Source organism: Serinus canaria, chromosome 8, assembly GCF_022539315.1.
Source record: "Serinus canaria isolate serCan28SL12 chromosome 8, serCan2020, whole genome shotgun sequence".
Taxonomy (NCBI): Eukaryota; Metazoa; Chordata; class Aves; order Passeriformes; family Fringillidae; genus Serinus; species Serinus canaria.
In genome coordinates, this window is record NC_066322.1 from 21,077,077 (window position 1) to 21,102,880 (window position 25,804).

Here is a 25,804-nt window from a genome sequence, read left to right on the forward strand (position 1 = left end):
TTTCATTCTCCACCCCTTTCCTGCCAGCAGAAATCATTTGGGACACACTCCAGGCCACAAGCTTGGGAAGGAGTGTTTCTGCACAGTCCCCTTCTGTTGCCCAATTCAAGATTCCAGCTGTGTTCAAGGCTGGGCCATAAAGTTTGTTTCTGAATTTTCCTTCATTGTTTCATTCCTGTTTGCTTCTGTTTCCTCCTTTTTCACCTCTGGCTTGGCTTTGATCACAGTCCCATGGTTTCTCTTTCCTTCCTGGCCTTTTCCCCCTATTTTCATGACTCCTATCTCAAGCCCTCCAGTCTCTCTCTGTTCCTCTGGTCCACACCACTGCTGTCCCTTGTTTTCATCAATCACTCCTGGTTCCTGATCTGCCTAGGTATCCTCTTCTCTTCCACTCTTCTCCCATCCCTCTTGCAGAACCTTTTTTTTCATCTGTGATTTCTTTTCATTGTTCCTTACAGCATTTCCCCTCTCTATTTTAATTCCCTTGTTCCTTTAGAGTATTTCACCTCTCTATTTTAATTCCCTCAGAGACAGACTTTGCTTTGTTTGTTATTCAGTGCTCAATCTTGCACAAGCAGCACAGAGGTAGGAGAAAGAGGGAAATTTGCCATAGTCTACAGTGCATCTCCAGTAAATGGCCAACATTACCCATGTCTAAACTCAGGTAAGAGCCTCTGCAATGTATTTTTTTAACTAGAAATACATGAGGCAGTTTTCAGTCTATGTATTCTGGTTTTAAAAGTATTTAATAAGTTGTCTGTTACTACTGCAAAGTTAATCTCATTCAGTGAAACATTTAAGATTATGTTCAAATTAAGGCTATAGGGTAATATTATTGGCTCCAAGATTTAGGATATTCATTCACTTATCTGTATTTTAATATATAACTATTTATTCCCATGTTGTGCTAAGTACTTGACTCACAAAAGTAGTCACTGATGTTAAGGATTTCTGTCAACAGCAGCTGAAAAGATTCTATGTAATATTGTATTTCCTTTGTTAACTATATAATACATTTAAACTTGCAACTTAAACATCTAAAAATGGTAAGGAATTGTAAAAAATTCCAAAAGTCGAGACACCTATAAATGTGGGTTACCTGCAGGTAATTTTTCCCCCTTATTGGAGGTGTTTAAAAGCCATCCTTACTAGTATTCTGTAAACATAATGGGGGAAAAGTGCAGAACACACTGATTGGGCTATTCTGAAATCCCCACTGTCTCCACACAAAGGCAACAGTACAGAATACAAATATTGCTTGATACCCATGTTTCTAATTACTTGCAAGATTTGTATCTAACAAATATATGACCTAATTTTCTCTCAAGCATCTAATCCTATTGTTATTTCAAAACCTTGTTAAATATGCATTTTAGAAAAAAAGGACATGAAAAGGAAAAGTACTTGCGGAAGGCGGTTAATCTTTTTTCCATGGCTTGCAGCTGTCAGACATGCAGACAACATAACCAACTAATGAACAGACTGAATCAAATTCATGCCTCAAATAATATCATTGTACTCTACAGTTACATGAGGTATGAATTTGCAGCATTCATTGCATTTAATGAAATAAAATCAGGAACAAATCAACAGCAATTATTAACTTTCCTCTATAATTTAGTGCAGTTTATTCAAAAAACTCAATCAGCCATGAAACAGAAGGCTTTCTCTGGGATTCCTGGAAGATTTTTATCATTCACTACTCCTACATGCAGGGCTGAGATGAATGATTAAAATTTTATTTATTAAAAATATTAGTTTAATTTTGAATTGTTCCTCATAACCCCAGAATTTGTATTTTATTCCTTTTATATTACATGCTTTTTTTCCTCAAAACCATTGATTGTAGATTTCATTAAGACAGATAACTGGATACTGTCCTACTTTCTTTCATACTGCCTGCACTTGTGTGCCACCTGCATAGGAGGATGGACTAAAATCTGTCAGCTCACTGAAATAATGTTCTTAGGAGCAAACCGTTGTTTGTCAAAGTCATCACTCTGTATATCATTTAACATCTTAAAGATATTTAGGGACTGATTTTTAATTGTTTGGCTTTGCTATGGGTTTTGACAGGTAAGAGAAATGAACATTTCTTTGTTTTTGTTTTTCCATAAAGAAATAAAAGCCAGGGCAAAAAAAAAATAAAAAACCCCAAACCCAAAATCATAACACTTTTTTCTGCATGTACAAAAAACACTTATAAAATAGTCCCTCAAAAGATTAATTGTCAAAGTTTTTGACCCTGAAAAGGAAAAGTAGTTCACAGCAAGGAACTACTTTCATGCTAAGTGATTTATAAAGGAAAGGATCCAATTTTCTCAAAATTTAATAAAGTTATTTTAAATCAGATTAATTTTAAAATGTTGTTTGTTATAAAATCTGAAGAGATTTCAAACTGTGTTGTTCCAATCTGCCTCTACTCTACAAAGTATCTTTTAATGCTTTGGATTTTACGACTGTTTACAAAGATAGGTAACTATTGCTTTTGTTTACCAGTTTGCATAGTTGAGATATTATTTTAGGGACTTCAAAGTAATGGAGTGAGAAGCAGAATTAGAGAAAAAAGGGTTGATTTCTCTGTTGAGCAATGCTGTATCTATGAAAGGAGAACGTCCCTCATGAGATTATTCTGAAATGAGGTTTTGTCCATATTCATTTGCTTTACTTTCCCAGAGGGTTAAAGTAGAAAAGTGGAATAGCTCTTCTAGTGGCAGAGTGGAATAGCCTGGCTGCTTTCCCTGGGATCCAGAGAAGAGTTAAATGTTCCAGGAGCAGGCTGGCTGTTTAACTGTTCTGCTGGCCCTCATCATCTCCAGTAAGAAATGGATCCCTGGTTTCCAAGGCAGTGTGGACCACACAGCAGTGAGGGACTATGTAAGATTGCTGGTAACTGTCCACATTAAAAGCTACCAAATTTTCATTTTTAAATCCAGAAATATTTGTAAAACCTGAAGTTAGAAGGCATGATAAATGTTCAACTGCTTGACTGTTTAGGGACAAGAAAGGACTCCTATAAGCATCATTATTACCTCTTTTAGTCTTCTGCTCACTGCAAGCCATAGATTTCCATCCAACAGTTGGGCATCAAGTAACTTTTGTAACTTTTTGTAACTTTTGACTGAGCTCTGTCATAATAATTTAGAGAAGCACCATCAGATTTAAAGAAGCAGAGCTTTCTTTATATCCAGAGATGATCCACTGTCTTCCAAAAGAGAGTGACCCTCACCTTGAAATTTGTGTATTCCTAATGCAATTTATCCCAAACTGATATTACAGAGCTAATCCTGCAAATGTATTCTCACTGATTTCCATGGGATGTGCACAGAGGACATTGTTTAGTTGATTAAATTTTTAACAGGCACATGTTGCTTCAGCAGATCACATCTCAGTGCCCCTGCATTTCATCCTTTGGCAGTGGCAAACAGTGCTGCCAGTACCCTTCCTATCTCATTGCTTCCCTGTCTTGGCAACTTTCCTTTCCCTGCCACATTCACTTTCAAGGCCTTGTGGCTGTTCCTGCCTTATCTGTCATCAGTCATTCAGTGTCACAAGGTCACCTCCTGCCCTGGACTTGTCCAGAATGCCATCTCCATTTCCCACCCACCACCTTTCCTGACCAAGTCCTTTTCCACTTTCTCCTTTCTGGCTCTCAGGCTTAATATGCCAGAGCTATTTGTCCACCTTCTTCATTCTCTTTCAAAACTTTTTGTAGTGGCATCTGAGGGAAGCCTGGGCTGGGTGTCCTGGGACTGTGCCTGTGATCCCTGCATTGTCTGCCAGTCAACACCTGTTCATCAGCACATATGGAGGTTGTGTAATTTAAAGGATCATTTAAAAATGTCACCTGCTGTGAAGAACGCCTCATCATAAAATTAGGAAATGTTTCCATTGATAAATTTCTCACAGTGAAAGGATTATCCTAGCTAGATGTCTCATTCTTGAGTTTTTTTTTGGTTCACTCCCAGGCCCTCTGCATATGGGACAATAATTTCAAAAAGTCTATCTGAAATGATGTAAAAAACCAATCAGAATCCAAGGGAGCAATTTTTTTGTCAGAAATTGGTATGTGGGAAAGGGTACTTATATAAATCTTGATTTTATCTATTAGTTAGTTGTCAGCTAATAATAAATTAAGTTTAGTTCTTCCCTTGTTATAAATACATATTGATTAGTTTTAAACTCTGAACCTCAGAATGAGTTATATCTGGTCATTGCTAAACTTCTCTCTTCACTAAGAAAAATATCCCAAACACCTATTATACTGCACTTAATTAAGACAAGCATCAGCTTTATGTACCTTTATTTGCTTCTGCCAAGCCTCTGTGGTATAAATGTTGAGCAGTTGCAACTCTTGAATACTAATCGGTCCTTCCTGAATTCCAAATGATTACATAAAGTTTAGGAAGTGTTTCTCTGCCCGTATTAGCCTCCAGTACATACTCTGGGTGGACATTAGGGTTGAGACAGCCTGAATCAGACAGGTATGCAGTAAGTATTTTTCTAAATTCAGATGTAATGTGGGGAAGCCTGAAAGCTGTGCCAGAGTGATGCCCAGAACCCCTTGACTGCTGGTTTCCTGGTGTTTACTAGGTGCAATTGTCCAGGCATCCTTGGGTAGCAGAATGGGTGAATCTAAGAAAACTTCCAAGGGTTAAAATAAAACCACCTTGTTATTACAGCCCAACTAAACATGTGTTTTATAAACAGCACATATATAACAAGACCTGTTGAGGTCTAACAAGACGTAACTATTTAACTAAAAATAGTTGTATATTTACAAACTCCCAAAAGTAAAAACAGTGAGAGTGACCACTTTGAAGAAGGCATTAAACCCTAAGTACTGTTTGTCCCTGTGAGAGAGAAGTCATCTGTAATGACAAGTCCATGCCTGGATAAGCTTTCCATTAGTGACTTGCACTAACTTGCCAAGGAAGACTGTAACGTAATGCTTCTCACTTCAAATTCACAGCACTTGCTTCATCTTTATCTGCAATCAAGATCTAAATGCAAAATTTTCCAGGTTATATCTTTAAATCTGTAGCACACTTAGTTATTTATAATTCTGCATGAATTGATTCTTGTCTAATTTTCTGGTCTGTTTTCCTGTTTTCCTTTTTGTTTGATAAAACCCCTGCTTCACTAATTTCATCCTCCTATTAGATTTGTTTGTCTGCTCTTAACTATCATAATTAGTACAAAAATTTAGTCAATATTCCCTGTTATATTACCTCCAGCTGATGCTTATCCTCTTATTTTCCTGTCTGCATAAGTATGGTATTAAACCCTCAGCAAAAGTATGGAAGTGAAAGTATTGACAGCCTCATGTTTCATCATAGTTTGCTGCTGTATTTTTTTTAAGTTTTTCTGTGTATTTAGACTGGAAGCCCCCTGAGGCAGAGATTCTGCTGGTCTGTAAATCTAATTGAACAATGACTAGATGTTACATAATAGCTATTGCACTTTTTAATGTACTTTTTTTTCAGTTGCAGATTGCAACTGAAAAAAAAGTAGCTACCTGTAAAGACATTTGCTTTTTACAACTGAGAGAGGGAATTTAAAAATTACGTAGTTCTACATGTTTAACTCTTCTATAACACTGAACTAAAGAGACATCACACTTAAGAGACTATTTACCAGCCTATTTTGGCTTATTGAATAGTGGCTGAATAAACTGTACTATTCTGTAGTTGGCAGGATTGGTCAGAGGGTCCCAGCCAGAGCAGGTGGCCCTGGAGAAAGGAACGACACTCCTGTGCCTGGGGTCCCACTCAGCAAGGTGGGCCATGCAGTGTGACTGCAGGAGGAGTTGTGTGCTGTCAGCCCCAACAGCTACACATAATATGCATCTGGCTAAGCCTCAGCAGCATCTTCTTTAATGCTGCCAAAAATCAAAAGGATTTTCCTGTATAAACCCTTTGCAAATCCTTACGAGTAGATAACGAACAATTACCTCTTTAGTTTAAAATCTTGCAAGCAAAACTGATATAGTTTAATTCTATTTTGAAAAATTATTCCAAGTACTTTGGGTCATGAACATGGCTTTACTGTTAGTTTGCTAAGATAATCACTTCTGAAATGTTAAGAAAAAAGGCAGAGACCAAATTCTTTGCCCTAAAGGAGATAGCTGTCTTTTGGATAGACAGATAGGATGGTACAGCCATGAATAACAAACAGCTTTATAAAGCACTCTCATATCTATACAGTTATAAAAAACCAAACAACCTCACAATAAATTAATTCTGTGGATTATTGACTTCATATTGACTTTGAGAAGCTTTATAGCAAACATTTACTTTTCAATCAAGCACTGGACTAAAGAACAATAGTAAAAGGTTTCATTGGCTTGGTTAACACTCATATGAACATTTTCAGAAATGTAAAAAGGCTATGTCTTGAAGCACTTTTTATTCCATTAAACATTACAGAGCCAGATTGTCAACAGCTGAGGTGTTTGAATTTTTTTTTTTTTATTAAGTGATACATTATTTGCATTAGGACCAGTTTTCTGCAGAGATGCCTAAGAGATGTAGATATGTGCTAAATGCACCTAGATACTGAGGTACAATAATTGCTCCCAGTTATTTATGTAGAATTTGATTCTTAGCTACTTCTGACAGCCCTGCTGAATGCCTACCAGCATTGTTAGACACTTCAATGTCTTCTAAACCTGACTTGCTCTTAGGCTGTGAGGTGTCTTTTTAATTTCAGCTACATGATTCATATGTTCTTTTGGGCAAAAACTTAAGTGCTAAGCTGGAAAGGGTATCTGTGTTTTTCAGTCTTGTCATCACTCTCGTTAAGTATTTGCCTCTGTCCTGTGGGTCAAGTAGTAACATCTTTACATTTTACTCTTTGCAGAGTAACTTGTAGCTGTGACTATTAGCAAATGGAATTCTGCAGTATGCTAAATAGTGAACTGATCAATTTCAAAGGTGTCAGACCTGTCTTAGCTACGTCACTTTTACATGCAAGTGATGTGAATACAGGGTTCCTATTAGCAGCAAAATTGTTTTATAGTAGCATAAATGAGAGAAAAACTGGCTAACCTGGCTTGGTACAAGTTTGCAGGTTACTACTGCCCAAGTGCTTCAGAAGTTGAGCACAGTACCTGGCAGAAATAGAAGAGCTATAGGTGTGACAATTTTTCCTAAATCAGTGAAAAGTACCAGAACAGCTGATGAAAATCATTAAATAAAAACCCTCCTAAATATGAGAATTTTCCAAATGCACTTCATTTATTCAGCTAATTTAAAATGTTTCTGAACTGACATGAATTCTCTAAATATTTTATAAGAAGAAAGCTACAGGCTTTATTTATGCCACTGTATAATGACTGAAAAACCTACTTAGGAGGAATTGGGAAATATGAATTCTTGTTATCCATCAGATTAATTCATAAAACATAATTTCTGCAACAGATGGTTTTCTTTCGGTTCTCTGAATCTAAGATATTCAAGCAATGAAGCCCTGAATACAAAATGTTAATAGTTACCAAGAAAATCCGTCATCTCTTCCTAGGATTCAAAGTGGACATACCTCAGAATGATCCATTCCGTTAGCATCATTCTAATTTCATTATAATTTGTAAAATCTTTTCTATCTTCTGCATGTTCTGTCCCCTGTACCTCTGAAGTATTGGTCTTTTATCTTCCCTACATTTAAAGGAAACTTTATCTAAAATTTTCTCAAGCAGGTTCAAATTCTATAACACCCAGGAGGGACACATTTAAGACTGTAATTGAGATTTACAGTGTGATCAAAAGTGTCTCTTTTAGTCTACTTGCAACTGTATCACAATAATTTATTTTTAGAATTTGATTAATTTACGGAATTTTTTAAAAACTGAAAATGAAAGGAAAGCATTACTATTTGTCACCACTGCTGATATCTTTCATTGTGTCTTTGGCTCACTTACTCTCTTTGTAGACAAAAACACCTTTTCAGTAAAACAGGAGGTTTTGCTATGGAGGCATGGCTGGGCCTGACCTTATTTATGTTTTTAAGTTTCTCCTTTGAACTGTCTGCCAGAAAAAAGCTGCTCACTTGGGCAAAGTTCATTTCGACCAGCTTTACAACAAAGTGCAAACCTGAGACAGAGGACAGGCAGAAAAATCTCTTCCCATGAAGTCAATAGGAATCCATCTCCCTAAGATCTTTTTTATTCTTGGCACCAGTGATTTTTCTCAGCTGATTTATTGGAGGGCACTGGTTTAACTAATTTGTCTTGCATAGGTATCTTTCCCATTCTGTCCTCTCCACTAGTACAAAGCAATCTTCCCTTTAAAGGTTATTTCCTAGCCAGATCTGTCCTAAAGCTATTATCATTAATTTGCACTTTAGGAGTTCCTTTCACTTTTAAAAAACTATGAGATACATTCCTGATTTATGGGTTACTGTGCGTCAGCCATCATATGCAAAGAAGATTGTTTATACTTACCACAGATGCCCTTGAATAAGAGGGAAATTTCAACCATATCCCCAGTTCATATGCTTTACATAACTGTATTCAATATCATAGAAGAACATGGCAATCTGTATTTTCCACTGTTCTCTAGGATGTCTAATACAATTTTATCCTTGTTCTGGAAAATTCAGTATTCACATATCAAAACAGAGAAGGTTTATAATACTCCAGGAAATTCCATAGGTTTTAGGAGTAATTTCCATGGAAAAACACTTTTAATCCTTATACATAATTTCCGTGCAACTGATAATTAAAAAATTATCCTCAGATTACTGTGAAACTCATCAAACGTATTTCAAAATTGTGTGTTTCACAAAAAAATTGAAGAAAAGCAAAATGTTTTCAATGTTTTTAAGAAAAACCAGTAAGTATGAAGATTAGAGTATACTTACCTAAACTAAACAGCACCAGGAATTTGAGACAGACAAATTCTCGTAGGTCAAACTGCAGCGAACGAAGCTTTGCTACCAGTTCTTGTGCATGGCTCATAAGATTGTTGAGGGTGGCTCCAGCTTGGGATGCTATTACAGAATAATCCACCTGTAAAAGAGAATGATATTCCTATCTGGTTGTCATGCCCACACTTTAGGATGTTTCAAGCAATAGTATGCAACCAGGATACTCCTGGATATAGAAATCACTCTTAATTTAATGATGTTAGCAAGTCAAGATGATTTTATGTATAAACCAATTTTAACCCAATGGTATATATTGAAAATAACATTAAACCATATATCTTAATGGTATCTGACATCATTGTGAATGCTGGTTTGTCTGTATTAGCTTTTTTAGAAACTTTAAATAGCTGCCTATGACACTGGTAGCTGTCCACATCTCAGTTTTGTTCCTTTGGTGTCTCCTGTTCTCATTGTAATAGAATGATCCTGCAGAGAACAACTCATGGAGTGAGCTTTGTGCCTACCCTGGCTGTATTGCTCCAGAGGGACACAGTGATATTCATGGGAAACAGTCCTGTGTCCAAAACTTGGCCAGAAATGTCGGTGTATTCCCACAGGAAACAGAGGTATTGTGTGGGTGGTTGCTGTTCTCAGCTACACAAAATCCCTGCATTTGTTGGAGTTGATTGGAACTCACTCGTTCTGGCAAGTGCTGCCCTGCAGGGGAAGGAGTGGTGGCAGGTGTGTGACAATCTAGCTGCCCTCACACTGTCCCCAGCAGTGACCGCAGTGCACAGAGCTCCTTCCCCTGGGCTGGAGACACAAGTGGAGCTAGCCTCTACTGCCCTGGGCGTGCTGTCCCTTGTTCTCAGGGCAGGCTGACCTGCCTGGGAGCTTTCCTTGTACTCAGAGATCCGGTGGAAGGCTGGAGTTAATATATAGTTAATTCAAAAAGGGAAAATTCACAGGCACAGGATACTTAAGGTCTGTCATTGCTGACTCATTCTTGGGTGATCCATATCACCAAAGGCTGGGTGTGGAGCATGGTGTAACTGCTGTATCAGAACTGGGGTGACCTGAGCAGCAGCTTCAGCTTCAGTGCTCAGCCCACTTCTCATCAGAGTGCTCCACATCCCCTGCAAGCGCCACTGTCCCATGGACATGGCCTGCTGTCCTGCTTGCTCCCCACAGAACCACTCCTGGCCAACTGGCTGAGACCTAAATGGGTCAGTGGCACATTTTCAAAATGCTCTAGCATTACCATCACCTGTCTCTTGCAGGAGCCTTCAGAACAACAGGGAAATTGCTAATCATACTTCATTTAAGTGAAGTCTGGCTGTAAATTACAACTGAGCACAATGGTAAGGGCTTGCTTTGGGTCAGTCATTTGTTTAATGGAATCAGTGCTCTCAGCCCATCTCTAAGGTTTCCCACAATAAAGTATTTCATAAGGAATGGAGCGGTATCACCACAAGAAACAAAGCAATTCTGCAAAATTTTGTTCTTCCAGGCTCTGATCCCTTAAAATCTGTTTTTTTAAAAAAATCTGGTTTTTTTAAAAAGCATGTTAAGTAACATGTATTTAGATTTTTTATTTTTTAAAAAATTATTATTTTTTAAAACTACTGAATTGATTTTGCTGAAATATAAACAGCAGTAAAACTTGGAATATTTCTAACCTGACAAAATTGCAGCAAGGGAAGATAGAAAGATGACTAAAATAAACTAAAATAAACCTTTCCTGCTAATGACCTTAATATAATCAATAAGTTACTGACTTTTAATAAGAAATTTAATTTATATGTGTTCTTATTGTGCCAAAAAGATTGGAGGTAACTGCACAAGAAAATGAGGTTACACTTTTTGAATGAAGGTTAAGAATAACAACACTTTGCAGTGTTGGAGCAGTCAGAGTTGAGTTCATGCTTCAATTAAATCAATGGATTATGCTGAAGAATCATGTGAGGTAGGTTATTGCTCTCTTTTACACCTGGGAAAACTTGAAGTAGTGACATTAAATTGTTTACTAAGGGCTAAAGAAATCTGTGGCAAAACTGTGATCTGATCTTTGGAAACCCCAGCCTATCTATCTTTCAAAAAATACTTCCTAGTTCATCTCTTATTTATCACTCTTTATATAGATGCATTTATGCATATTTTTAATGTGTATATATATAAATAATAAAAAGTAAATTAATGTACCTCAAATAATTTTTACTCAAAGATCAGTTTAATGTATTGACATGGTTTCACTACTTTTTATTGAGAAACTGGTCACAATAAATATGAAATTTCATAATTTAACATCTCTTTTGTAATTGTTAAGAGTGGGGGGAAAAGCTCCAAATCCCTTACTGAGCTTTCAATTTGTGGGGAAAATATGCTACTCACTTCATAAGAAGAAGTTAAGATGTCTGAATGTCAAGAATATCAGTGGCCTTAGTGCAGCGATTATGCCATAATGGAAAAACCCAGTAGATGCCTGGATCTCCCAGCATCCCTCTACTGGAGAGCTCTCAGGCAGCCTGCTCCTCTTTCAGGTGCATTTAATATTTGCAGCACCAGCAAATTTGTCTGGGAGGAAAGTCCTCATCTGCCACTCACCAGGAACAGGCTGTATTAAATTTTTATATTTATTGACATTTCATTACCATAATTGACTGCAGTTGGTTCTCTAGTAGAAGGCACAGGGCTGCCTCCTAAGCATGAGAATTGGTCCCTTGAGTAGGATTTGCAATTAAAAACAACGCAGAATGGATTTTTTTTTTTAATTGTGTAAATATGATGAGTTGAATTTTCAGCTTTAACTAGAGAATAGTAGGTGTGCAGAAGGCTTTTTTCAAGAGTGAGCAAAATTATGAGTCAGTGGAAAGACGACCCCCAAAGGTGTCAATCAGTTTATACAAAAGCAACTGTGCATGAAAAAGCCTCAGTTAATGTCTGTTCTGAAAAAGTGGTCACATTAAAGACTACACTGTTCTGCTTGCTTGGTCCTTTATGCAGAAATTGTTACTAAAATGTGTATTAATTCTTTTACCTTCCAACATGACTAAAAGCGCTTAAAAAAGACAAAGATTTACCCAGCTTGGATTTTGTAAAAAATGCTTAATTGCATAATGAAGTCTTAGTATTTACTTTATATTGTACATTTTACTTCATATTGTATATTGATTTCATTTAGTAAAATCAAATCCATGACTAAAATATTTTTGCATCCCAATTAATTCTACTACATTTCACATTGATTTTGATGTTGATGATGTTGTCTGTCATTTTTGAAAACAGCAGCTTTGTCAGAGCTTTCACATAGCCTAATTTGGAAGTACAGCAATGAGCTGAAGTTATGGCTGCACAAACAGAAGTGTGAATTCCTCCTGTACTCTGGGCTAAAAAATGATGTGGCTGAAGGCCAGAAATTAAGGGAGCACCTGTATTTTTTGTTTGTTTTGCAAATGGTGTTTCATGGTAATTTAAGATTTTTAAAGACAAATTACTGAGCTCAGATAGTAATTTTTCTAGTGGAATCAGGTGGTGGCTTCTGGTATCACCTCCTCTATGCCCACAAAACAGTCTAACACTTAATGGTGGAATTAAGTTCCCTTTTTCTTCTAAAATTAAGGAGTGTTTGATTATTCTAGAGCATGACTGTGGTATCATGGGTAAATATTGTGTGGAACTTCACCATCCTTTTCAATGCTTCAGCAAGCTTGAAATTGTCTCCAGAATATGATTAGAGTGATTTTACTTGTTGATGGTGTTGCCAGGTGCTGACTGTCCCTGAATGCCATTCCTTTCAGCCAGACAGAAATTGGACAAGTAAGGAATAAAGCCCCTGCTGTAGGTCTATTCAGTATGATCTAGCAGGCTAAGGCAGTCCAAGTTAATAAAAGATTGATTTCATATTGGATTTAGTAAATTAGACTACAGCGAGCCTGGGGTCCAAAGGCAGAGGCAGTGGGTGCCCAGGTGCAGCAAAGGGAGCATCCTGCTTCTTGTGCTCTATGGGGTGCAACCCTGGCCAGCACCTCTGGTTGCTGGTGGGCTGCTCCTTCAGCCCCCTTCTTAGCTTCAAACAGCACTGAAAATCTGGGCTGGCCCACAGTGACCTGCCCTGGGTCTCTGAGCCCTGACCCTGCTCGAGTGGATGCTCAGTGGGTGGATGAGCCTCATCTCAGAAGCATGCATTCAGTATATAGCAAACAAGCTCATTTACTATTGCAACCTCTCCACTCTTTCCTGAGATACAGGTTTCACTGGAAACTGCAGTGGTTATTGAACTCAATTTGAGCTTTTATTATAATTCTTCAATTAAAAACAGCACTCTGTTACATTTCTAAGCAAATAAACATGGAAAACACTTTGAAGAGGTGCCTACATACAAAATTAAGGAGGTTTCAGGATGGAAAAAACCCACAGATATGCTTGTATCTGCTGGTTATCAGCTTTGGATATATTAATTAAAATTTTGTTGACTTATGCAGCATAAGATGCTTGTCATTTTAATGTGAGACACAATAATAGAAGATAATGAATTAAGTTGCCAGTGGCCCTTTCCCCTAGGATGATATGGTGCTTGATAATTAACTATAATATGCAAATAGTAACACTCCAAAGTACTGCAGAGTACAATAGAATCCATTTCTTTACCAAAGCATTACAATGTACTTTTGTGGGTTTTTTAAATTTTGAGATGAGATGATAAAAAATCACTGCTGTGTTTGATACTCAGTAAAGCTGATCAGAAGACAGAAAACCACTGGAAAAAATTTTGTGAATTTCTGGGTAACATCTCACAAGGTTGTGTTAACCCAAACTGCTTCTTCAGGAGCTTGAACCATCTAAGTTCATTCCCCCTTTAGACCCTGTTATTTTACCCAGATTTCTGCTCTACTGTTTAAAATCCTTTCCCACAAGGGGTAGTCAAGACTGGATGTACTTACCTTGGATCCCCTCACTATCACTACTCCAACAGGCAGTTGGAACAGACTCGTGGTGCTTTCTTCAAGCTGAGTTTCTGAACAACTTTGTCTTTCCTACTGGGCAAGCTTAAAACCAGCTATGGGATTTTTCATGAGTTTGTGTTGACAGATTAGTTCACTAGCATGGGACTGGTTTGGAGGACTAATAGGCTTGGAGAATTGCTGCCATGCTCCAGGCAAATAACTTTTGTTTTCTTTTTTATATGTAGGAGCCATGTGTATGAAATACAAAAGAAATGTGTTTTCCATGAAGACAACAGAGTTAATGTGTGGAAAATTGAAGAGTTCTGGTGTGTAAGGATTCATTTCAGGTGCTTTCTCCATGAACCTTGACTGGATCAGGGATTTTAGACTTAAAAATGTAGTGCTATGATGGTTTCATGGCAACACAGCAAAGTACATGAGAATTAAGATCAGGTTGTTCATAGGTATGTCCATAGCTACATGAAAGGCTCAAAATATGTAACAAATATTTTGAAAAACCTGAATTCAGGGCACTTCATGTTTATAACTGAATTTTGATGTGTTTTACCCAGTTTAACTGAGCACATCTAGTTCATCCCCAAGGAGCAGCCAGCGTAATATCTTCATATATTCATAAGGCCCTTCTAACAAGTATCACAACCTGACTTTCCTTTAGGCAGAAACGACTAGAGTAAGGAACTGTGCAAAAAAGCTAATACTGTACAGAAGAGTGAAATAATGATTGCTTGATCTTATTTGTATCCTCCATGAATCAAATCCTGTCTTTATTTGCTGATGTAAGGACTTCTAGGATTTGGCCCTCAAATGCCAACACCTCTTTTGGGCCCACCACAACTATGAAGCCTCACAGACTGTAACACAAATTGAACAGGAAAAAGATACTAATTTCCAAAAACATAAGAAGTAATGTTTCCACTAGATATCCATGAACTTTCTATACCTATGAGTTGTGGATGTCCTTTGCAGCCACTTCTCTGACATTCTTGTGCCTTTGTACTTCACTGATACTTCTGCAAGGGTGGTCTTTCTTGACAACACCATCAAGATCTCATGCTCTTTATCTGGTGCTATACTTTAGAATAGAAATCCAGGTATAAAGATGCATTTGTGTGATGACTTCAACTAAATCAGTAGTTTCAACAATCTCAAAAAAATCTGAGATTTAGACACATTTTTGGATGGTCATTTAATTGGAAAGGCTTTGGCCAAGCTCAGCAGAGGGAATATTTGGCAGTAGAGTGCAGGTATGAATAAAAGGAGCAGATGAGGCTGCAATTCAAGTGTTGTGCATTGACTGTTGCAGTAAAATGCACGAGCAACAATATTCTGTGCAGAGCTTTAGCATCTACCTTGTGTGTGCTGGGTCTTGGAAGCTGGCAGTGTATTGGTCTTGTAGAAGATACAAGAGGGAAGTGCTGAAGTCGGAGGAATTAAAATTCTATAATTAGAAATGGTCTGTTAAAATTACATGCCACATGGCAAGCCTACAAAACTCAGCATGTGGAGAGCATATTGGCAATGATTTACAATTAACCACCACATCGCAAATCACTCCTTAGCTGTTTTCTATTATGAAATTTTGAGAGTTGTAAAATGCATTTGTGCTACTTTATTTCCTTTTGAAATGGTAATTGCTACTGCTGAGGGGCAGTACTTAGTGCAGAAAATGAAGTGTGCAGCACAGGGAGGAACTTGTTTCTGAGGAACTGCTGAGGAATTGTAATGATCTGAAAAAAGTGCTTTCTTGAAACACATACACACAAAAGAGCTTCATTTATGAAACCCCAAATAAATAACAAAATAAAGTAAAACACAGTCTCTTTTTATACAAGGGCCAGAGCTTACAAGTTTGTTGCTGACTGCACTTTTCCCCCATCAAAGTGGGAACAGTGGATTGACATGAGTAAAACCCATAAGTCAGTGGCTTGAGGGAAATGCAGATATATGGAAATGTGATAGGAGTGCCCTAAAGTAATGGGTTTTGAGCCAGTGTGTTTGAAAATTAGCAAGTGTTCTTCTAACTGCTAGCCCCTTTTAGATACCTTGTAGAGCACTGACAGTGGTACCGCCCTGGGGACCTGGATAAAGTTTGGCTTTTGTGTCTGAGGAGCAGAGGCTGTGCAGTCTAAGTGGAGAGAGCAGGTATGTTCTAATTAAGTGATGGTAAGTTCCCCCTTACAGCTTCCACCTTGATGGTGATTTGTAAAAAGGACAGTGTTTATGAGTAGCTTTTATGGAGGGATATATTAAGGAAAGCAAGGAGTGAGGCTTCTCAGGTCTTAAATTTGCTAACTTGTGACAATAAGCTTGATCTCTCAGGTAATAAAGTTGGCAGTCTAGCTCAGGTCCTCAGTTTAAATTTATTATCTTTGAAAGCCAGGTGATTGACTGTAATTTTGCTCTTAGTGCTTTGTTGGTAGCAGAAATAAAAACATCTACAGCACTTTTCATCAGAAGTGTCAGAGTGCTTTCCACACCTTAATCAACTAATTTTTATGAAATGGTGGCATGGTTTTTTCCTTGTCTCTTCTGTGGGAACTGAAAGGGTCAGGACAGTAATCAGAAAGCATGCAGGAATAGTACACTAGCAAATACTCATAATGCCCAGGTCTAGAAGTGTGGCTTCCCAGAATTATTTAACAGTTTTTACAGAGGATACAGACACAGTTTAATTGTCCTTTCATAAATACATTTGAACAGATGTTGTGTCCAGGAGTGCAGCAGTCAGAGTCAATGCTGCCAAGATGGTCTACCTTGACAGTTAGGTAAAAAGACAGTTGTATTGGATCAACTAGTCTAAAAAAGTAACTCACTACTGAACATGGATGTGCAAAAGCAGTGCACCGCAGCCTAAGCCAGGAATGGATCAGGATGGGTGATGCAGAAATACCGTCCATGTCCACTGCCATGGAGTGATAATGTTAAAACAGGGTTCACCTGTACTTGAAACTTGCAAGGGATGTTGAATTGCTAGTCTGGGGTAAACCAGGAAACTGTGGGACTGCAGCTGGATTCAGATGGTGATTTTGTGGCAGCAAGCACAGACCCGGCTGAGGTTCCAAGTGCCACCTTAGCCTCAGTCTGTCCTAATAAGATCTCCTGGGCTCTGTGTATTGCATCGGGGCTCAAGGAGGAGGAGAGTTATGAGCACTGGGTGTAAATTGGAAAAAAAAAAAAAAAAGACTTCATAGGAGAACCAAGGAAAAGCTTTCTTCCCATAGAGATTGTCAGGCAGTGGTACTGGCTGCACATGAAGTTTTGCAGTTTCTATTCTTGTACGTATTCAAAGCCCAACTGGGCAAAGCCCTGAGTAATCTGCTTTGTGCAGGGGTTTGGACAGGTCCTTAAAATTCCTTCCAGTCTGGATTATCATGTGATTTTAATATTTCTAGCTCAGGCAATTCTAGATATTTTAAAACTTCTGCTTTGCTTAGCTAACCCAGTGTTTTCCATCTAAATAAAAGAGTTTCTTCAAGGAATGATTTTTACCCATGAAAATAATTTGAAAAGATGCTGGTTTAAAGTAAATGCTTTTGATGCAGAAATTGCCTACAAGTCGTGTAGTGGCACAGCGCTGGCACTGCTGCAGCACCTCGACTAGCAGCAGCCTTTGTGTGAAACGTGTGCCGTGCACAGCCCAGCGGGGCAGGCACCTGCTCCTGGACAATCTGGCTTTTCACCAAGCAGCCAGTGGGGCCAGAGCTGAGGGAAACTGGGACAAAGCAGGGGCTTTAGGGGGAGATTTCAGAACCAGCAGCCAGAGACTCTGTAATTCAGGTCTATTGTCTCCCTGTTTCTCGAACAGAATCTGTAGTACATCCATGGGAGTATGTTCTGCAGCTGTTAGGAATTGTGAAATGGGAAAAAGGACTGACTGTAGAGTTCTTGTTGCTGTTGGAGTGATATCGCTCCTGCTCTTAGCCTAAGTGCAAGGAGGAAAGTAAACAAGATGATGGGAGACTCTGGGGTGTTTGCACCAACTTCAAAATGACAAATTTTGGCATAGTAAAGGGAAATTGGATTTAAGGAAGGATGTGTTAAAAATACTTTACAAACATGGGCAAAAATGAATGCAGTCATTCCAACACAGCCAGGTTTTAACCTAGTTGGAGACTGCCTGCAAATGCACAGCTTCCCAGTCCAGCTGCTGATTTGCAAGCGGTACATTTAATAAGCATCCTGCTACCTGTTGTCCAGCAGTGAAGAAATGCTCTGCTTTGCCTTGACATCATGTACAGCTGGGGTTTTTATTTTTAAGAAAAAAAAAAGTGGCTAATGAGATAAAAATTACTACTGTGGGAAAATGGGGACAATGGCTAGAATTTAAGGGTAGTTAGATACCTCTAATGATTTCAGTGGGACTTAGGCACTCAGTACCGTTAAAACAGTGCTAATCACATAACAAAGGAGACACTAATTTAGCAGTTCTCTCAGGAACAGAAGGCTGTCAATGTACTTTTAGCTTTATAAACAAGCATCCTGTGTGGTAAATGAAATAATTTCCAGTAAAATTGTCTATATTGCAGAGCATGAAATGGAAAGGGAATCAGTCATTTTCTCAATTGCACCAATATAAATCTTGGTATAAATTACCAAGAGTAATGCAACTAAATTAATTTTTGCTAATGCAATTAGGGAGTACAATGATATCTGAGATAGGTTAGTGACTTTCCATGAAGTGCCGGAGTCAGTTCCATAGATAGGATTTGAGTTTTCCCAATTCCTTTCTTGAACAAGTCAATCATTTCTCCCTTCTAATGTAGACTTAATCATAAATGCAGACAGGAGAATGAGAATCCTTATTCTAAGTGCACTAACTATTCTAAAAACACTTATTCTAAGTGTTAAGAAATGGCTGCATCTTTAAAATTATAGCTAAAGCTGTAAACAGATTCCACAACTTAGAGACACAAATGGTGTAGCACAGGAAAAGGAGCTCTTTCCCATGTGTGTATAAATTGAGGCAGTTCAGTTTGCAGCTACTTAAATACCAAAGAGCCATCATTTGTTTTCACTTCAGGACAGAAGCATAATGTACAGGCACACTTTGCTTTTCTTTGATACTCTCTTTTTTTTTTCTTTTCATTCTGTTAAAAGCAGAATAAGAATCTTAGGAATAAGGTTCTTGTTTTACTGTCAAGATCGTTGTGCTTTGGAAAGCATAGTGAAGACAAAACTTTCTATTTCTTTTGTGTTCTCAGTGCCACCTGAGAACACAAAAGTTCTCCTGTGTTTTCTCACAGTTTTCTTATATTTACTACATTATAGCTCTTGCATTTTGGGAGATCCTTGTATCTGACACATGAAGAAAACTACCCCTGGATAGCCATGCAGGAACTGCAGGGTGCATACCCTGAGGCAGTTTCTGAGACACTATCTGCTTTTATAGCCTATGGACAGAATAATTTTCCTGTGATTAGATGTCTCAGCTGCCCAGTTTCTCACACATGTGCATAAGTCTCTAAAAGCAAGGTATTTCTGAGGTAGTAAGCAGCAGGTTCTCTAGATTTCTGACTCAGCCACTGATTCTTTTCAGTAAATCACAATTCTGAAGGGAAGAAAACTATACATGCCTAAACCTAAAGCATTAGGTTTGGCAGTGCTGTTGTTAGAAACCATTTAGCCCCAAGGAAATAAGCAAAGTGCTTGTGATTATATCTGCTTTTTAAGGTTTATCTGTAATGAGCAGGCTGGAAATAGAGTGCACAAGTGATTTTACCTACACTACTTATGAAGGATCTCTGAGAACATAGTAGTGCTTCTGACCTAGTTAAACTCCTGGTATTTTGAAAATTTTTATAAAAACAAGACCTGACTATTTCTCTCAGACCACATACTCACTTGTTGCCCAGTAACCAGAAGGATGGAGCCTTCTTTCCCATGTACCACTTGCCGGTAAATGTGATCCAGGATTAAGAGTTCGCTCCAGCAGTTCTGAAGCAACTTCATTTGGTCATCAACCTGCAAAGGAAACAGAAACATTGGTGACATCACTCTGGGAGTAAGTCTGACATCAGACTAGGGGAGCAGCCCTCCTTCACACAGCTGGCTGACATCAAAACAGAGATGCTGTCTAGAACTATTCATGCCCAAAATCGCTATTTGCAGTTGAATAAACAGAACACTGCTGTAGCCTTTATCTGTAAAATGTACAGAATATTTACTCTTGATTAGATTCTAGGAAAGCAGAACTAGGAATTAGATTCTAGGAAAGCAGACCTTTGCATTTTTATGCTAAGTAGTAATAATTGTATATTTATGGCAATGGGAATTTATCTTTACCCAAAACAAGAAGAGCAGGAAATAATGCTGATGTGAACTTTCTCTTATTCCCTATCTTAAACCTTAGCTTCTGGAAATAACAAGGAATCTGCAGATTCATGTCATTGCTTCAACAGGCTGAAGTCAGAGACAGGTCCCTTGCAAATTAAGAAGTGAAGAGAGGTTAAAAAACTCTCTAAAAATGGGTATGGTGCTATGAAAAGAGAACACTTCTTAATAAGTAGAAGCTGAGCAGCTTTGGGTGTCACTGGTAGGACAAGAAAGGGCAATGCACAAGTCAGTGGTAACCAGGGAGACGCATTGTGAGTGGATTTGGGAACAAAAGGAACATACTGGGCACCCAAACCAAGGACCCTACATTAAGATTTTCTGAAGTTATTTGTGATCTATGTCTTGGAGGAGAAAGACATTTATCCCTAAACTGACTCTAAATGCAACTAGATTGCATTAAGTCTTCTTCACTTAAAGACTGAAAAAAATTTAGAATTTCCATGGAAATGGGAGAAAAAAAAATCAAAAATTAGTGGAAGGTAGACTGTGAAATTAAGTCATCAGTATCCTCTGAACCTATTCTTATTGAGCTTCATGATTTCTTTTTAAAATCAAAGTCTTTGACTTTAAATGGGTGCCCTGGAAGAGTTGAGAGGAGCATATGTTAGCCTTGCTACAATTCAGGGTGGTAATAGCACCTATGTAGTTAAAAGGACTCTAAGAACCTGCATAGACAGCAATTGCTGAACAAAATAAAAATGCTATAAATGCGATAAATCTAGTTTCAATTGCTTTAGAACTAGATTTTGTCATACACAGGAAACCATGCTATAAAGACTAATCCTGCATGAGCTGAATTAGATAATGCAGTAGATGTTTTCAAGTTTTATCAAATATGACCTAATGAATTTTAGAACTTTAGTCTTTCAGGCTCATTTTCTAGTTGTGTAGTAGAGAAGGAAGTAACATTTCTCACTAATAGGTTTTTGTAATGTCACCTGTGAAAGTTACCTACAGTTGTCTCTCTCTTTCCAGTCCCTCACCACATAGCTCAGATGTTAACATCTGAAACAGTGAAATCTTTGCTTCTTCCATTTATCTTAACTTCCTTTCACCTTTCAAAAGCACAAGAGGCTGTGTGCTGCCGTTTGTGTTTTCCCACACAGATACAGAACAAGGCTGATTTGGTATTAAAAATCTCTTCCTCTGCCCACAATATGTATTTGACTACAAAACTATTTCAACCAATTGATTTGTTGGCTCAAGAGAGGACAGTAAATCACCACGTTGATACACTTGGGCCAGGTTTAAACTAATTATTTGAAAAGATGCTTGACATGTACAAATTCTGTTACTCTTGCTTTTTATGTGAAACAATTCTTTGTTTTCTCCTCTGAACAAAAAGGGGTTGAAAAAAATCACAAAAATCAAAGATATCATGCTAACATGATAGTGTAATCCAAATTACCATTTCACACAAAGCTATCACAGCTTACATCCAAACAAAACAAATTTTGAGAGAGTTTAAACCTTCAGCATCTATGTCATAACATCTATTACCTGAATAAGAGGTCAAGCACTTGACTGTACTATAAATGACTATATATTTCCAGTGGAAGCCAGCTGTCTCAGCCAGAGGCTTTTGAAAACAAACCACAGGTCTGGCTTTCTGAAGATCCCAACAACAGCTACTCCACAATCAAAGCTTACCTCCCAAGCTCTATCCTGTCATTATCGAGCCAGTGCTGTGAGAACAGTGCGAGATGGCAAAATCACAAAAAATTGTTCTGCACATAGTCTGTTCCTGTCGTTTTACAAGCCTGACAAAACTAGTACAGCGAACATCTGCTAGTGGTTCACAAAATCTCCTCTGTGTTCCCTGTAATTTAACCAGTGAAAGCCCATAAAATGGATAGCATAACCAGCTCTATACACAAACACTGTGTTGCCTGTAGAAGATGATTAGAACAGCTGCTTTTGCCATTTTAAGAAAGATGGTGGGGCAGCAGATGCCTCCAGTTTGCACTAGGAAGAAAGAAACATGACTTTGATGAGGATTGTGTATTACTAAAAGGTAGCACAAATGACCAGTTCCAGCCTGCTTCTGAAAGACACAGAGATGAGCAAAAGCATTTAGATCACATTGAACAAAACCAGTAATGCACCACTTCCTGTTGTTCTATGTTAGAACAAGCTGGTAAAGTTTGTGATGTGTGTAAGTGCAACATAACGCAAACACCATTGTGTTTCCGTGGCACATCAATAAATGTGCTGCAGAAGCATGTTATCTGTCAAAATGAGAAAATCAGCCTTTGACCAAAACAATTATGTGCCTGAAACTGATCCTGAAGGCAAAGAGACTCAAGTTTGCTTCTGAAGAGGAAGGTCCTCTGCAGGAAAATCCTCTTGTGGACTACTGTCTTCTGACTCCAAAGCCAGAGAAGGCTGCTCTGCCATTAGCAGTGTAAGCAGGAGAAAAGGTAAGATCCTGTCTCTAAGACACTTAAGTCCAGTCTGGGACTAGACATAATCAACAACATTTTCAATTGTGGTATAAAATGTATTAAAACAAGCTCACAAGCTGTTACTACTGGCTAAATTTTGAGGGTTTTTTCAGTTTGTGGAGATCTTTAAGAGTATTATCAATGTTTTAACAACAAGAAGAAAAAGCTCCTGTTGTCCTAACTACTAGGAATGCTTATAAATAAAAGTTAAGCGTCATGTGGCTAACACCTCCCTGCTGCAAGAACATTCCCCAAATCTGCAGCTGCTCCTGTCATAACAGAACACTGACATGAGGATAATGTAACCTGGATCTTACCTAAGCACATTGTCAAATGAGATGCTCATTTGACAACTATCCAGCCTCAAGCAAAAGTGTGAGTGAATACTGTGCCCAGATGGTTACATTTTGGCCCTCCCTGGCCAGTGGGACTCAGATGAGGACACGGCAGTGGAGACAGCATAACTGGAAATTGTTGCTGAAGATGGCTTTTAAAGAAAGATGAGGCAGAAGGTAATGAAAAGTGTGTGACCTAAAAGAAGTAGATGATCATTTGCAGCAGGCAGGGTGGCATTAAAGAGGAATAATGTTACAAGTATGAAATTAGTAAAATATCACACATGTAAAACTGCTCTCAAGTGACGCGGGAAGCCAAGGGGGTGCTTAGGAGGCTGCTTTAAAGGAAGAGAGAAGGCGGTGGGAGAAGACAAAGGGGAGCTGGATATTGGGTAAAATCTTGAAGGTGAGGAGGACGAGATGCAGACTTAAAGGGTTTGTGTGACTGCAAGTGATGCTGCTGGGCAGAGGAGAAGCAAGTACTATTTGTTAGAGAAGCAGAGAATGGTGGTGGACAGCAGTACAGGGGTGGTATTGTTCATCTGCACAGTGAACTTAATTCTGTCAAGTGTCTGAATACAGGTTTGAACACAGAACTCTCTGGTGGCATGTCACAGTTCTACACTGCCAGCTGCGATTATAAGATAACTTTAAAGAGTTTTTTTCTGAGTTTTCCACTAACAAGGACTGGAAAACAGGCATGCATGAGAATACATTTAGATGCCTCTATTAGTTTGCATAATTTATCTTGCCAGTATAATGTGAACCACATAGAGTATTTCCAGGAGTGGAGGAAATGGATTCTCAATTTGAAGAGGAAAGATCTAACCCTGAGCACTGTGGTGACAACACTATCTCTTGGCAGGAGAAGAAGATAGGAATGGGAGTGTCACATCTGCCTGCTAAACCCTGGCCTCCCCTCAGCTGGGCCCTGAGCTTTTGATATGGAATTGAGTGGAAGTTTGTAAGTCTTGCTGAGGCCTCTGTTGACACTGAAATACACAATCACACCTTATCAATTATAGTTAAAGGGAGGACTTATCTCAGAAATGCTGGTTACTCATCTGAAAAACTATTTGTGCTGATTTTATAGATGAGGAAGGCTAGTGTGACACAAGAGTAGTATTGTTGTAGAGTGTATGCTTCCCACAGCACAGAACGTTAATCATTATAAACTTTTGTTTTTTCTGAAGAACAACACTGAAATTGCCAAACAGTAAAATGAAGAATAATGTGTATACTTTGCTGAAATTCACCTTAATCTTATCAAAACCACACTGTGTCTTTCTTTTAGGAAAGTGTTTCACAATATTTTGTGCTGTAACCAACAACTGCAGATTTATTGCAATTTTTCTTCTGAAGAGGTATTTTCAGCCTGAAACTTGATGAATTACCTGTTAAAAATTTCAGGGTCATGGTTTTTTTGTGTTGTTCTAAGTTAAATATTTTCCTTATAATTATTGCTGCAGATTCAGTTAGACAATGTGTTCACCTTTTACCCAGTTTACACCTACTTTTCTCAGAAACTGGAGAATCCTTTTTCATCTCTGTTCATTTACATCAACTTGCCACAGTAGCTTTGGGCTTTTCTGCTACTAAAAATTTAAAAGGGTATCTAATGATTAAAAAACCCCCACAATAATTGAAATTTATGTGATAAAACTGTGCTGGATTCAGCTGAATTATTTTTACTTATGATTCTAAGAGGGAGTGCAAATATGGAATAACATGAAGCATTCATCTCATAGTGCCACTTTTAAATTCTACGGCCATTGAATAGGCATTTCCTAGTGAATATGAAGTGATTAAACATCTGTCTGAACTGTTCAGCCTGAAGCACATCGGTTCAAGGAATGGTTGAACTTTCTTTCAAATGCAGTTAGGAGATCACTCACAAGTCATTGCAGACATATAGTTTGAGTTGTTACTCCATTTTCTTATGCTATAGTGGTGCAAATCACCCCAAATCAAAGTTTTATAAGACAAGTGCACTCCAGAGACTATTTTTTACTCCTGAATGCATGCATAGTTTCCAAATCATTATATGGGTAGGGAAGGATATGGACTCTCCAGATGGCTTGCTGCTAACAGTGGGAAACCTGTGCAAGGTTGCTGTCAAAATGCAGCACGTAAAAGCCAATGTGATTTTAGAAGTGAATGCACATAACTTTCAGAATCAGTGAATGCCCTAATAAAATGTGATTACTACCTATAACTTCAGTAATAAAATGCTACAAAGTTCAAGAAGAAATGATTTAATATTAACTATGATTGTTCCAGCTCTTTACTAGAAACCTGTGGCTTATAAAAATTACTAGGTGAAGGCAGGGAGGGATCTTTACAAGTCTCTGTTTGGTTAAATGACTGTCCTGTTTCCATGTAGCTCTAGCATGAAGGGAGTATAAATCTATTCAATTTTGGTAGTGCTTTACATTTGTCTTGATTTAAAAATGAAAAGAAATACAGAAATACTTCTGTGTGTGCCTTTCCCTGCTCCTATGCAGCCTGTACAGAGGCTGTTACACAAGTGCAGTTTACTTGGAATGTGCCTCTGTGTGTATCTCTTTCTCTAGTAACTCCTGAATCCACCAGTCAGAGCTCGAATATTTCAACAGGAAGTTTTTCTATCCAAGATACTAAGTTTTGATATGCTTTATTTGAATCAGTGTCCACACAGGGGAAAGTAACTGCTGAATACCATGCTGAAAGAAAGGTTAATGTACTCATCCTTTATTCAACAGCAGGGAAGTGAGAAACAGGAAGAGAGAAGGACTAAAGTGTTTCATTAACTCCTTGCTTATGGAACTGTTAGTATTTGGAATATCAGATTTCTTTGGAATTTTTTAAAAGACATAGACAAGGA

At 38.1% G+C, this 25,804-nt stretch overlaps 1 protein-coding gene across 5 annotated transcripts in view; it reads right to left on the minus strand.

The window, feature by feature from the left end:
- Window positions 1-25,804, minus strand: part of NR5A2 (nuclear receptor subfamily 5 group A member 2) — an 86,813-nt gene that overhangs the window by 16,722 nt on the left and 44,287 nt on the right. For all 5 annotated transcript variants that reach the window (XM_050977290.1, XM_009088467.4, XM_050977292.1 and 2 more), the window contains 2 exons: window positions 19,671-19,790; window positions 8,860-9,007 (listed from right to left, as the gene is read on the minus strand). In XM_050977290.1, coding sequence (XP_050833247.1) covers window positions 8,860-9,007; window positions 19,671-19,790 — 268 coding nt within the window. The remainder of the gene's footprint in view (window positions 1-8,859; window positions 9,008-19,670; window positions 19,791-25,804) is intronic.